The sequence below is a fragment of the Hemicordylus capensis genome, chromosome 1, assembly GCF_027244095.1.
Source record: "Hemicordylus capensis ecotype Gifberg chromosome 1, rHemCap1.1.pri, whole genome shotgun sequence".
Classification (NCBI taxonomy): Eukaryota; Metazoa; Chordata; class Lepidosauria; order Squamata; family Cordylidae; genus Hemicordylus; species Hemicordylus capensis.
In genome coordinates, this window is record NC_069657.1 from 453,863,349 (window position 1) to 453,877,246 (window position 13,898).

Below are 13,898 nucleotides of genomic sequence, written 5' to 3' on the forward strand. Positions count from 1 at the left end.
TGGGCTAGGGAAGGCAGACTTGAACACACAGTGCAGAAAATTTCTCAGCTTGAAGAAGACAGTCACAACCCCTTTGGCTTCTGAGAAGCCAAGGTGCTTACAATTCTTTCATTTTCTCACTGGTCATTTTACACACTTGTGTTTCTGAGGGAGAAGGGATTTGGTACATTTCAGCTCTTTCTGTGGAGGCCCACATTGTATGTATGTGAACTTTTCTGAGGAATGGAAGGAAAATGTTGCACACTGATCATTTCATGTGCGCATACACAGTCACACAATAAATTAACAACATACACCTTTATATAGAATCTGTTCCATAATAATCCTTTCCCCTCCCCACATGAAGTAGAGACACATGTTAGAACAGGCACTCCTGTCCTTGATACTAACTCCCCGCCCCCCAAGCCCAGCTGCAGGTAACTTGTGCATACCAGGGATATACTTTGATATTTTGTTGTGAGTCCATACTTGCTGGGATTTAGCAGTCCTTTCAAACAGCTCCTGAGTAGTACTGTTGAATACTTTAGGACAGGCATCCCCAAACTGTGGCCCTCCAGATGTTGCTGAACTACAACTTCCAGCATACCCTGCCACAAAAAAAATTGTGTCTAGGGATGCTGGGAGTTGTAGTTCAGCAACATCTGGAGGGCCGCAGTTTGGGGATGCCTGCTTTAGGATGTTGGTCACTGATCCTTTACTATTGCCCTTGATGAGGAGTGCTTCCAGATGCTCTCAGTGCTCTGATTCAGCTATAGGATGAAAAAGGACTTTTAAGTAAGTGCATTTAGTCAGGATGTCAGCAGTGTTCGGCCTGCCTTTGTGCTGGAATGCTTTGTTGAGAACACTCAGCAATATCACGAATATACACATGTATACTTTAAGCTAAGCTTAATTCAAATCTCTGCGGTTCTCTTCTAGAAAAATTAGTCGTACTAGAATAGCAATCTGAGTCTTACAGCAGTGGCCACTGGGAGCCACTGTAGGCCCACAGCTGCTCCTAAAAAGCAAAGGCATTGCTGAGGGATGTGCTCTGTTGGCTTTGAACACATTTCTTGTCTAAAGGCTTGCTTCTTTCATTTGTCAGTTTGACAAGCATCTGTAAACATGTGCCAGATGCCCACTATTCTATTATATCACTCTTGGCATGGTGTTGCCATGCTGAAAACTCCCAGTTCGAAGTGGAACAAATGCCCAGCTTTGGCATGCCATCCAACAGATGGATAAATGTGGAGAAATCTTATGGCTCTGACTAACTTGCTTTCTCCAGATCACACATTCTCCTCCTTTTTGCACGGTTCTGATCTTCTGCACAAACTCTTCTTATGACAAGGTGCAGAAGGCAATCACGGTCAAGTTCAGCCTTGAGGGAACATGTGCCATACATCAAGTCCCAAGTGCAAGAGGCAGCCACTCTAGCTCAGGCTTCACTTCATACAGAGCTGCTCTCTGTAGATGAGGGTGGTTTTGCTGCTACTCGGCTGTGGCACAGGCAGGACGGCAAGCCTGTTTCCTCCTAGCTAGACTGGCAGAGCATCCTGCCCCTGTTCAGACGTGCCACAAACCTTGCTCTCTATGGTGTCTGCTCTGCATCTGGGCCATTTACAATTTAACCCAACTCTTCTGTGCAAAAGCAGAAGCATTCTTTGCTGGCTCTTCACACGCTGGCCCACCCTGGTCTGCTTTGCAAGTATATTTCCTTCTAAACTAGAAAATTCTGCAAAAAAAGAACCAGTATGGTGTAGTGGTTAGAGTCCTGGACTAGGACTGGGGAGACCCGAGTTCAAATCCCCATTCAGGCATGATACTTGCTGGGTGACTCTGGGCCAGTCACTTCTCTCTCAGCCTAACCTACTTCACAGGGTTGTCGTGAGGAGAACCTTTACTTACACTGCTCTGGGCTCCTTGGAGAAAGAGCAGAATATAAATGTAAAATAAATTTCACAGGGACATCTACAGTGTTCATTTTTAAAAACACAATAGTCTTGGGGTAGCATTTTGTCTGTTTCCTTCTCCACCCTATACTAGTTTAATTTAATTATTCAGGATATTAAAAACAAAATCAATCCCCCAAATATATGAGAAAATATACTATGACAAAGTGGAACCTGAGGGAAAAAATCACAGCGGAAGGGGAGGGCAATTGGCCTCAGAGGCAGGCAGCATATCCTTTGAGGGCCATTTTCATCCCCATGGCAAAGGGGCAGCCCCCTCCCTACTTACAGGATAGTATGTGTATGTGGGGGGAAGGTGACCTGGGCTTGGATTATGTCCTAGTTAAAACATTCCTGGGCAGCGTGCATGCCCAATTCAGCTCCTGCCAGATTGGAGGAGAGATTCTGACCTCTGTGCAATATTTTTCTGATAAGTCAAGAGGCTGAAAGGTCAGGACCCTCTGATATCCTGCCCTCCCCCACATTTAGATATGGTACATGTCTGCACATGGATATACAATTTTCCAAATGGAGGGTGTGAATTAAAAGCAGTGCCTCTGAACAAATGAGTCCAGCTATTAATAGTCCAGCTATTAATAGTTCAGAAGCAGGTGGATTCAAATATCCATTTTGAAAAGGCAAAGAATTGGTTTGTTAAACAAAAATTTGACTCAAACGTTTAAACACTTTGCTCTGCCAATAAGAGGCTCTGGAAACTGAATGCAAGTGAGCTAAAATGTAATATTTACATTAAAGCAACTGTTGCAGTATTTACATTTGTATGCCATGAGGGAGATTTTCCAAACTAGAGAGTGTATTAAAATGTTAGGCCCACCTTGTGACTTTAGTACAAGGGCCCATTGTGGTTGAGGATGATGGGAGTTGTAGTCCAACATCTGGGGACTCAAAGTGTGAAAGCCCTTGCCATAGGCTCCGTTTAAGGCAAGCTTAGGCTCCAAACCTGGTTTTCAGTGCCACAGCTCAACCCTGGAACATTTCAAGTGAGAAGAAAGTGTTCTGAAACATGGGTACTGTGTCTTGCACTTATTTCTCTCACGGGAGGTAGCCATCCTCTGCACATGTGGGCTTCGCCTTATAAATGTCCAGAACAGCAGGGTGACATCAAGACCTTTCCTTTTCCTTTTCTTGCAAACTAAGTAGTGGGCAGTGGAAATTATGACACAAAGACTGAGATCAGCACACAGCAGAGCCCTCTCCATCCTGTTTTCTTTTATATCTTTTATGTCCATTTTAAATCTGTTAGGGAGGTGCTATACCTGCTTTGCATGCAGAAAGTTCCAGGTTCTCCCTCTTAGAGCCTTGGGTGGGTCCCTTCAGCCATTGTGGCTGAGGATGATGGGAATGTCATCCAGCAATATCTGGGGCCCCAACGTTGGAATCCCTGCTGCAGAGGGAGAAGCAACATGATTTGGCTACAGACAGGATAGATTGAATAAAGGAGGACAAAGAGTCAAAGACTAAGATGTTAAATCTGTTCTACAGAGTGGATGATAAAATGCCAATGCCTATGGAGAGATTAGCAAGAGAGGAGGGCTTGGGAGGAAAGCTGAGAAGTTCTGCCTTGAACATGCTAAGTTTGAGATGACAATGAAGCATCCAAGCAGAAATGTCAAATGAGAGATGGGGAGGAAGAAAGTTCTGGAGTAGAGATGTAGAGCTTCTTGTCATCACCACACCGGTGGTATTGAAAGCCATGGGATTCGATGAGATCACCAAGAGCAGCATGTAGGAGAAAATAACAGGAAGCTGAGCAGAGATCCCTGAGGGACCCCCAACAGAGAGAGACAAAGGAACAGAAAAGTTTCCTGCTGTGGAAACATTTAAATAACAAACAGGTAGCCAGAGAGCAATCAGAGAGCAGAAACATAGAGGCCTAGGCCACAAAGAGGGTTAAGCAAGAGACAGTGGTCAACTGTGTTGAATGCAGTAGAGAGGTCAAGAAAGAGGAAGATAGTGTAGAAAGTTGTGATTTGGCAGTAGGGAAATCTGGGGTGTATTTTTTGGACAGGAAGTTTTAGTGGTGTGCTAGGAGGGGAAGCCAGATGGAAGGAGATCCAGAGTGGACCTGAATGACAGAAGCAGCAGGAGGAAGCAGCCAGGGGCGGCCCTTTCATGGGGCAAGGTGAATTAGTCATCTCAGGCAGCAGATGACTGGGGTACCTGCAAGGCAGCAAGAGGCCCTCCCGCCCCTGCTTTAAAACAAGGAAGGGGAAAGGAGTGTGCACAAGCGGGGCAGCATTTGGCACCCCGTCTCAGGTGCACAGAGGTCTTGAGCTGCTACTGGCTCCAGGAGTTTGGAGGCGAAGGGCAGAAGAGAGACTGAGCAATCATTGGAGAGGGAGGGTGGATGAACAGGGAGGACAGTGGTGTGTTTGATTGCAGTAGGGAGAAGAAGAGGTTGATGATTTGGATGAGGATGAGAATGGAGTCAGTCCAAAGCTGGAGATAGGAGGAAGAGGTTAGGAGGGGGAGTCAGGAAGCTGCAGGGTCTGAGGGATGGAAATAACCAAGGAGCAAAGCTGTCAGAGAGGAAGAAAGGGAGCCAGGCATGAAGCTCAGAGAGATAGGCTACCAGGTGGGGATACGCGGCTACTGACAATCCAGTATTTACCAAGTGGGGTTTTTTACAGATGAGGTCTAACAAAAGGGCTTCTCTGCAAATGCCGGCATTCATTTTTTGTCTTTTGAGAGCTCCAGCCGTTTAATCCCCTTTGACAATTTACATAAATGGTACATGGGGTACCACCAGCGATCAGCCACAAGTTACATAAATGAGTTACATAACCCAGAATATATGAATACTGAAGAGGAAAATGTAAATTTTAAAGAAGTGAACTAATGAATACTGAGCAAGGAACTGCCAGTTCATAACCGATTAATAGGAAATTCACCACTGAACCAGAAATCTGATGATGGGCATGGAATCACACCACCCAAAATCACCAGTCCTAAACAACAACATTATACAGATAACATATTGAAAATTCACCATGAAAAAAAAAAGAAGTGACTGAAAACATCAGATCAGATCAGGTGCAGAATTTTCTTCCAGTTTAAAGGAATTTTTTAAAATGGTGATATGGTTTTGTGTAATGAATTGCAGAAAGATTGCACCACAAACACTTCAACAGGCCCACAGCAAAGTTTGGAGGCTTTTATGCTAAACAGTCAGTTCCTAACTTTTGTGGTGTGGGTGGGGGGAGAGAAGAAGAGGAAAGATTGTGCCATCGAGTCGGTGTTGACTCTTGGCAAGCACAGAGCCATCCATGTGGTTTTCTTGATAGAAATTGAATACAGGAGGGGTTTACCATTGCCATGTCCCGCGTAGTATGAGATGATGCCTTTCAGCATCTTCCTATATTGCTTCTTCCCAATATAGGTGTCCCCCATACCAGTGGGAATTTGAACCAGCAACCTCTTGCTCCCTAGGCAAGTTGCTTCCCCACTGTGCCACTAGGTGGCATTCAGGAATGGACCTAATATTCAGGGCCGGATTAACCATCATGAAATACTCCACAGTAGAACGGAGTAATATGCAAAAGATTTTTTTTTCTGGCTCTTTTCTGGCCATGAATTTCTTTAAAATTGACTGAAATACAAAAAATGACAGGGGCAAGTTATTGTCTTATCTCACACTAGAGAAGCAATGGCCAGGCTCTCAGCTGCACAGTTTTATAATCCTTTGGTCATGACTAGTGTGAGAATACTCTCTTGCGAAAGAGTGCAGGGTCTGGAGAATCTGAAAGTAGTGGAGAGGACATATCTGTAACCATCCTTGTGGCAGGTGGTTTTGGAGCATTGCTTCATAGCAGATGTGGGGAGGAGCCATAGCTGGGGGGATGGGTGGGCATATGTTTTGCAGGCAGATATGATAGAGGTCTATAAAACCATGCATGGTGTGGAGACAGTGGATAGAGAGGAATTCTTCTCCCTCTCACATAAAGCTAGAACCAGGGGTCATCCCATGAAATTGATTGCTGGGAAATCTAGGACCAACGAATGGAAGTACTTTTTCACACAACGCTTAATCAACTTGTGGAATTTTCTGCCACAAGATGTGGTGACAGCCAACAACCTGGATGGCTTGAAGAGGGGTTTGGATAACTTCATGGAGGAGAGGTCTATCAACGGCTACTAGTTGGAGGGCTATAGGCCACCTCCAGCCTCAAGGCAGGATGCCTCTGAGCCCCAGTTGCAGGGAAGTAACAGCAGGGGGGAGGGCATGCCCCTTTCAACTCCTGCTGTAGGCTCCCAGTGGCATCTGGTGGGCCACTGTGTAAAACAGGAGGCTGGACTAGATGGGCCATGGGCCTGATCCAGCAGGGCTGTTCTTATGTTCTTATGTTGCTGATCTCCGTTTAAAAAGATGGCAGGCTTGGGGAAGGTCCTTGCCCAAGACTTAGTTTGACTTAAGAGTTGCTGCCAGTCAGAACCAGGCCTGGCACAAGCCCTGCCAGCACCTGAGTCAGCTTAGTGAGCCACCCCCACCCCCATATTTGTGGCACACACATAGTGCACCATGGAAGCATTTCTCCTCCTCTCCTTCCCCACTGCATGCAAAGTGGACTACCGAATAATTTCCCTCTCCCTCAGCCAACAAGAACTCTCCTCCACCTTCCCAGCAAGACATCGCTGCCCTTTTTCTCCACACCTCCTGCTCCTGCTCCTGCTCCTCCTCCTGCTCCTCCTCCCTTTTATCACTGCTCCATCATCACTGGTCTCCCCACTCTCTTTGACTTTGAAATGAGCAAAAGGATGTGTGTACTCACACTAGTTCCTGCTGCTCTTCCCCCCATCTCCCACCTTCTCAGAAGACAGGGATTAGTGGCCAGGGGGCAAAAGGAAGCACAGTGAGGGGGTGGTTGGGCCATCTGCCCCCAGAGGCTGCTGCGGGTCACAGTTGGATGGATTGTTTGACAAATGAGCCAGCGTCCTCTTTTGACAGGTCCTAGAGGCTTGGTGCCCAGAAACGTACCTCAGCATAGTGTGCCCTTTCATCTATACCTGCCAATAACTGCATTATAATTTTTTGACTTGCAACCAACTTGTCATTCTAGTGCATTTTATAGTTCTTCATTTTAACATGGAGTACACAATAGCAGTGCAAATCCTAGAAGAACAGATTTTATTTGGCCCGGTAGTGCTTAATTTCCTGGTGGGAAGAGCAGGGTGGGCAGAGAAATACTGCCAAGAGTCCAGTTCGGACGATATCTCACTGACCTACTCACCCCAAATAGGAGGGGGACGCGCTCATGCAGGATATCCTCCGTGGATGTCCCGAAAGCCTCCTGGAACATAAGAACAGCCCTGCTGGATCAGACCCAAGAAGGCCCATCTAGTCCAGCATCTTGTTTCACACAGTGGCCCACCAGATGCCGCTGGAAGCCCACAGGCAGGTGTTCAGGGCATGCCCTCTCTCCTGCTGTTACTCCCATGCAACTGGTACTCAGAGGCATCCTGCCTTTGAGGCTGGAGGTGGCCTATCGCCCTCCGACTAGTAGCCATTGATAGACCTCTCCTTCATGAAGTTATCCAAAACCCTCTTAAAGCCATCCAGGTTGTTGGCTGTCACCACATCTTGTGGCAGAGAGTTCCACAAGTTGATTATGTGTTATTATGTGAAAAAATACTTCTGTTTGCTGGTCCTCAATTTCCTCACAATCAATTTCATGGGATGACCCCTGGTTCTGGTGTTATGGGAGAGGGAGAAGAATTTATCTCTCCCCACTTTTTCCACACCATGCATGATTTTATAGACCTCTATCGTGTCTCCCCGCAGTTGTCTTTTTTTCTAAACTAAATAGCCCCAGGTGTTGTAGCCTTGCCTCATAAGAAAAGTGTTCTAGGCCCCTGATCATCTCGAGAGGATGCTGAACCTCTCTTAATTTACACATTGTAGGGACACATAGGGACACCTCAATGGCATAGTTTGTGATGATGTCCTCCACCCTGAGCCAAGATGGCGAATGTGTAAATTTTGGAGGCGCAAGTGGGCTAACTTGTGAACTGCCTAACTGATTTGAACCAAATTTGCTACAGCTGTAGGGACACATAGGGTTGCCTAAATGGCATGGTGTGTGATGACATCATCCACTCCAATTCAAGATGGTGGCCATGTGAACATCTGAGGCTCAAGCAGGCTAATTTGTGGACTGTCTAACCAACTGAAACCAAATTAGGTACAGTTACAGTGAGTGACACCCAGAGCCTCAATGGTGTAGTTTGTGATGATGTCATCCACACCAATTCAGGATGGCAGATGTGTAAACTGCTTAATTAATTTGAACCAAAATTGCTGCAGCTGTAGGGACACATAGGGACACCACAATGGCGTAGTTTGTGATGATGTCATCCACACTGATTCAAGATGGCAGACATGTAAACTTTGGAGGCTCAAGTGGGCTAATTTGTGACCAGCTTAACCGATTTGAACCAAATTTGCTACAGCTGTAGGCATACATAGGGATGCCCCAATGGTGTAGTTTGTGATGATATCATCCACGCCAGTCCAAGATGGTGGATGTGTGAACTTTTGAGGCACAAGTACACTAACTTGAGGGCTGTCTAACCAATTTGAACCAAATTTAGTACAGTTGTAGTGAGTAACACACAGGGACATTTCAATGGTGTAGTTTGTGATGACACCCACCACAACATCACATGATGTCACATCACATGATGTGATCCACCCCAATCCAAGATGGTGGACGCATGAACATTTGAGGTGCAAGAGATCTAACTTTTGGATCTTGATTTGAACCAAATTTAGTCCAGTTGTAAAGGTAAAGTGTGCAAAGTGAAAGGAAAGTAGGTTGATTAGTTCTTACTAGAACAACTTGTTTTATTTATCAATAAATTAAGCAATGAACATTAATTAGTGCAAGCCAGTTTTCACTGGAGAAGCTGAGAAGGAAGGGATATGGATTTGTGTAGTCTGTATCAGTTCTAAGGTGTGTTACTATTAGTGAGGATGAACAAGAAACAGTTAAAAAGAAACAAGCCGTAGCTTTGATGTCTGGGAACATGTTCTTTTATTTATTTATTTGAAATATCTTTATCCTGTCCCTCTGGTATACTGCTATTTAGGGTGGCTTACAATAAAAACACAATAGAATAACAACAACAACAACAACAAAAGAAGCATAAACACAAAATAACCACAGCATGAAATAGCAGAAAGGACTAAAACATTTTAAAACTGGAAACCCAACTAAACCCAACTTTAAAATGCTTCATTAAAAAGGAGAGGTTTTCTATGCCTTTTAAAAACTAATAAAAGAGGGAGACTGACAAAGGACCTCTGGGAACACATTCCAAAGATATTGAGAAGGCCTTGACCTTGATTCCTGCCAGCCTCATCTGCGTCACTGCTGTTAAACCGTAAAGACCTGCTCATAAACCAGGCATTTTTGGTGCTGTTGCAGCAATTGTGCAACTCTTATGAGGGGTGGTATATGAAACCTCCACCCTTTGTGCTTCTAAAAGTAAAGTGTGCTGTCGAGATGGTGTTGACTCCTGGCGCCCACAGAGCCCTGTGGCTGTCTTTGGTAGAATACAGAAGGGGTTCACCATTGCCATCTCCCATGCAGTATGAGATGATGCCTTTCAGCATCTTCTGATATCGCTGCTGCCTGATAGAGGTGTTTCCAGCAGGGATTCGACCCATCAGCCTCTGGCTTGCTAGTCAAGTCATTTCCCTTCTGCTTCTAAACTGACCTTAAATACTGCTTTTTAAAAAGCCATCTTTGATTATAACAATGAATTTGTGCTTAGGTTGATTGAACAGATGATCACACTGTTAGGTTCTATCGATAACAGGTTTGTTATAATGATTGTTTATTGTTTTATTGGATTGGTGTATGTTTATATGTTTATATTGTGAGAGGCATTTTTAATTTAGAAAATAAATAAAAACCCATCTTGTGCTGCTTTTGCTTTTTGAAACTGCATTGCCCCATCATTGCCTTTTCGAGTACTTCTTCTAGGGCTGGCATGGCACAACCAGAATCCTGAACCTCAGCACTACCCAGTGGTAGCCTGCAATGAGTGTGCGGAAACCCCCAAGGCACATTGACTTGCCAGTCAGGGACACACGAGTGACCCCCTATCTCCTAGGATTAGCCCTAACCAGGCTGGGAGTAGCTTCTGCGAAATTCAGAACCGGGTTGAAACCGATCCTGCTGCTTTAAACCGTTGGGTTTCGGCTCCAAAGAACACGTGGCACCACAGTCAGGAACTCCTGAACATGCGCAAAGTGCCTGGGATCATCGCGGGGCGGGGGGACACTGGCAGACTGGAGCCCCGCAGTTGCCAGGCCTGCATCCCGTGGTAAGAAGAACTCCGTGGCAGCTGAAGCCAACCAGGGCAGCCGGGTCTCTCTGCAGGGTGATGGAGGCCGGGGCCGAAAGGGTTACCTCTCCAAGCGGGAGCTGGGTGGGGTTTGGGCGGTCGCGGGTGTGTGTGTGGGGGGGCCTCGCTTCTCCCCCCGCCTTGCTGCCCCTGCCCGGGCTCTGGAGCAGAGCGCGGGGGAGAGGGAGAGCCCGCCCGGGGTGGGGTAGCGGCGGCCCCGCGGCTGCAGGGCAGGAACGCGCAGCAGCAGCAGCAGCAGCAAAAACAGCTGCCAGCGGCTCAGCCTCCTCTCCGCCGGCGCTTGCCATGCCAGCAGCAGCAGGCGGCGGCGGCGGAGGAGGAGAAGAGAAGCAGCAGCAGCGGCGCCCGTCCGGTTGCAGCCGCCGCCTCCGCGCTTCTCTCCGGGGGCCGGAGCCGGAGAGAGCGGGGCGCATCGCGGCGGGCCAGCCCGGCCGCCTCTTGCCCCGCGCCCGACGCCACCCAGAAGGCGGCTGCAGCTCCGACGCCCACCCCGCTGCTGCTGCTGCTGCGCCTGCCGCCCACCCTCTGCAGCCGCCGGGAGCCCGCTGAGCTGCGCCGAGACAGAGGAGCCGCCAAAGTTGGGCGGGCAGGCAGGCGCGCGCGGGGCCGGCGAGGGGGGAGGAGGAGGGGGTCCTTGCGGGAGGAGGGGGGCACCGACGAGGATTCCTCCGCCTCCTGCCGCTCCTCTCCCAGAGCATCTGCGGCTCTCTTTCTAGGAGGACCGTGACTCTGGGGAGGAGCACTTCGGCGGCGGCTGGCGATCCAGCCAGGCGCCTCTCGCCTGCTCGGCCCCTGCGCTGAGTGAGGCTCCGTCCGAAGAGGTAAAGCAGCCCCCAGCCCCACCGCTGACCCCTGAGGGAGGTGGGTGGGCTTCCCTTCTCCTCCTTTGCTCTGCCCACTCCCCCACCGCCCGGAGGGCGAGTGGGAAGGGCCTCCTCCCAGCCCTGGGGCCACTCCCACGCGGAGTGTGTGCCGCCTGCTGCCGCCCTTGGCTTCCCATGCCCTGGTTGGGCTTCCTCTTCCTTCTCCCCCAGCCCAGACCGCCCTGCTCTGCTCCTCCTCCTCCTCCCGGTGCACTTGGGGTTGGGGGGATCTTCTGCCCATCTGCCGCATGGCCCAGGCATGCGTCCCAGCAGCGAGGCACCTGGTTGGTCTTTCAGGTGACAGGCATCGCCGCCCCCGCCACGTTCGGAGATCCACCCCAGGGCGAAGGAGCCGGAGATGCCCCGCGGCGGGGATCGGGGCCCGGAGAGAAGGGCTGAGAAGCTGACTCGCGCGGGCGGGGCTTCTGGCTGAGCCGGGCACTGGCTGCTTTCCCCAGCAAGGATGCTGCTTTAGTTTGGACTGACTCGCTGGCACGGATGCCGCTTCTCCTCCTCTCTGCTTGATGCCCTCTCCTGCTCCAGCCCTCCAAGTGGCAGCCCGAGAAAGGATGCCAGAAGGCGCTGGGTGGATTCTGCGCCCACCTCCGCCTCTCCCTCTCTCTGGGGGAAAGAAGAGTTGACGGCGGTGGGGGACATTTCGTCGCTGCTGCTGCTGCTGCTGTTTAAAAAAAAAAACTTCATCCAAAGACTTTGCTCAGCCCTCTTCTGCCACACCATCAAGATGGTAAGAAGGGAGATGGTCGCTTTCTGTGGAATTGAGGTTGGGCTGTGGGAGGGGGAGACTCTGGGAAGGGTACCAGTACCAGCTTGGGGGTCCAAGCTGCTGATTAGTCTGCTGGCTTGTCTTTACAACATCTGGAGGCTAAGCCCCAAACCTCCACCACTACTGAAAACAGGCGGGGAGGGATGAATCCAACAGTCACCTGCCCAAGAGGTTGCATTTCTGCACTCACTTCAGGTTCAGGGCGTAGAGATAGGAGAGTAACTAGGTGGACAATGTTTGTGTTTACACAAATACTTCAGCAAGGTGGAGCCCAATTTCACATCTCAACTGTGCCGGAGAGAAGAATCTGGCACTTCAAAGCGCTGATGGCGTTGGGTGCCCATGTTTGCTCTGGCGGTCTTTCGGCTTCAAGTATCTTGTGCTTCTCTACATGGCGTCGGGAATTATTTACGTTGAAGACTTTAGGAAGTTTCTTGACATAAGTGCATTATGTGTTCTGTTATTATTTTTTAAATAATATAATAATTATTATAACCCCAGGTCCAGACACCTTCTCTGTCTTGCTAGTTTATAATTTATAATATATAATATAATATAATAATAATATAATATAGGTTTCAGTTGTTGAAATGGAGGTGGGAACAGTCTGGAATCATCCAGATCATGGTTCCCTCATCTTTCTAGTAGCATTTCTCTAGAGCCTGTCAAAATATGTTTCTCATATTTTTATAATTTATTATTATTATTAGCACAAAGGGATTTGTAAGGCAGGGGCAGCTGAGGAAAGAAAAGTAAGAGCAGGGCAGTGTTCCCTTTAACAGGGATTCCCAGATGTTGTTGACTGCAACTCCCAGAATCCCCAGCTATCATGGCTTTTGCTTAGGGATTCTGGGAGTTGCAGTCAACAACATCTGGGAATCCGTGTTAGAGGGAACACTGGAGCAGGGTTTGGTGGGGTTCATACAGCTGGTGTGTGGACATTCAAGGTGGGGTAAATGGAGGCCGTGCGTGTGACGCTCTGGCAATGCGTTCCTCTCTCCTCAGGGGCCTGCGTGTGTGACTGACTGCAAAGGACATTCCTAAGCCTGGCGTTGGAAGGAGGAACTGAGAAACCGCTTCTGGTGCCTCTATGCCTTGACCTGCCGGTGGCCTTGTGTTAATGGGAGCTGAGCCTTCACTGAGGTAACTTTTGGCCATCAGCAGGTCCTCTTAACAAATTCACTGAGGATCCGTTGGCCGATACAGGCAAGATGCCTCGGAACAGGGCCTTCTCCGAGCCGGAATACTCGGCCGAGTACTCGGCAGACTACTCGGTCAGCCTGCCCTCTGACCCTGAGCATGGGGTAGGCCGGACCCATGAGGTGACGGTGAGGAACTCTGGCTCGTGCCTCTGCCTGCCGCGCTTTATGCGCCTCACCTTTGCCCCAGAGTCCCTGGAGAACCTCTACCAGACCTATTTCCGGCGGCAGCGCCATGAGACCTTGCTGGTCTTGGTGGTCTTTGCCGCCCTCTTCGACTGCTACGTTATCATCATGTGCACTGTGCTGTACACCTCAGAGAAGCTGCCACCCACCCTGGCGGCCTCAGTGGGCCTGGCCGCCCAGATCCTCCTCTTCATCCTATGCAAGTACAAACTCCTGCCGGACCGCGTCACCCGGAAGTTCATGCCCTACTTCCTGTGGCTACTCATCGCTGCCCAGATATTCTGCTACCTGGGCTTGAACTTTGCCCGCTTCCACGAGGCCAGTGACACAGTTGGCTGGCAGGCCTTCTTCATCTTCTCCTTCTTCATCACCCTCCCCCTGCGCCTCACGCCCATTGTGCTGATCTCAGCGGTCTCCTGCGGCATTCACACCCTGGTCCTGGGGGTCACCATTGTGCAGCAGCAGCAGCAGGAGGAATCTCTCATCCGAGGGGGCCTCTTGTGGCAGGTAAGGGTTGCTGTCAGTAACTTTGGCCAAAGTGGCC

General features: G+C 49.1%; 1 protein-coding gene across 2 annotated transcripts in view; it reads left to right on the plus strand.

Annotated features, from left to right (window-relative positions):
* The first annotated feature begins 10,187 nt into the window (after positions 1 to 10,187).
* ADCY3 (adenylate cyclase 3) overlaps positions 10,188 to 13,898 on the plus strand; it is a 130,968-nt gene continuing 127,257 nt past the window's right edge. Inside the window, exons 1-4 of one of the 2 annotated variants that reach the window (XM_053249264.1) lie at positions 10,228 to 10,280; positions 11,039 to 11,143; positions 11,483 to 11,930; positions 12,975 to 13,861. In XM_053249264.1, coding sequence (XP_053105239.1) covers positions 13,181 to 13,861 — 681 coding nt within the window. In that variant the 5' untranslated portion in view covers positions 10,228 to 10,280; positions 11,039 to 11,143; positions 11,483 to 11,930; positions 12,975 to 13,180. Of the gene's footprint in view, positions 10,281 to 11,038; positions 11,144 to 11,482; positions 11,931 to 12,974; positions 13,862 to 13,898 lie in introns of both variants that reach the window. The other variant, XM_053249274.1, reaches the window with a different exon arrangement.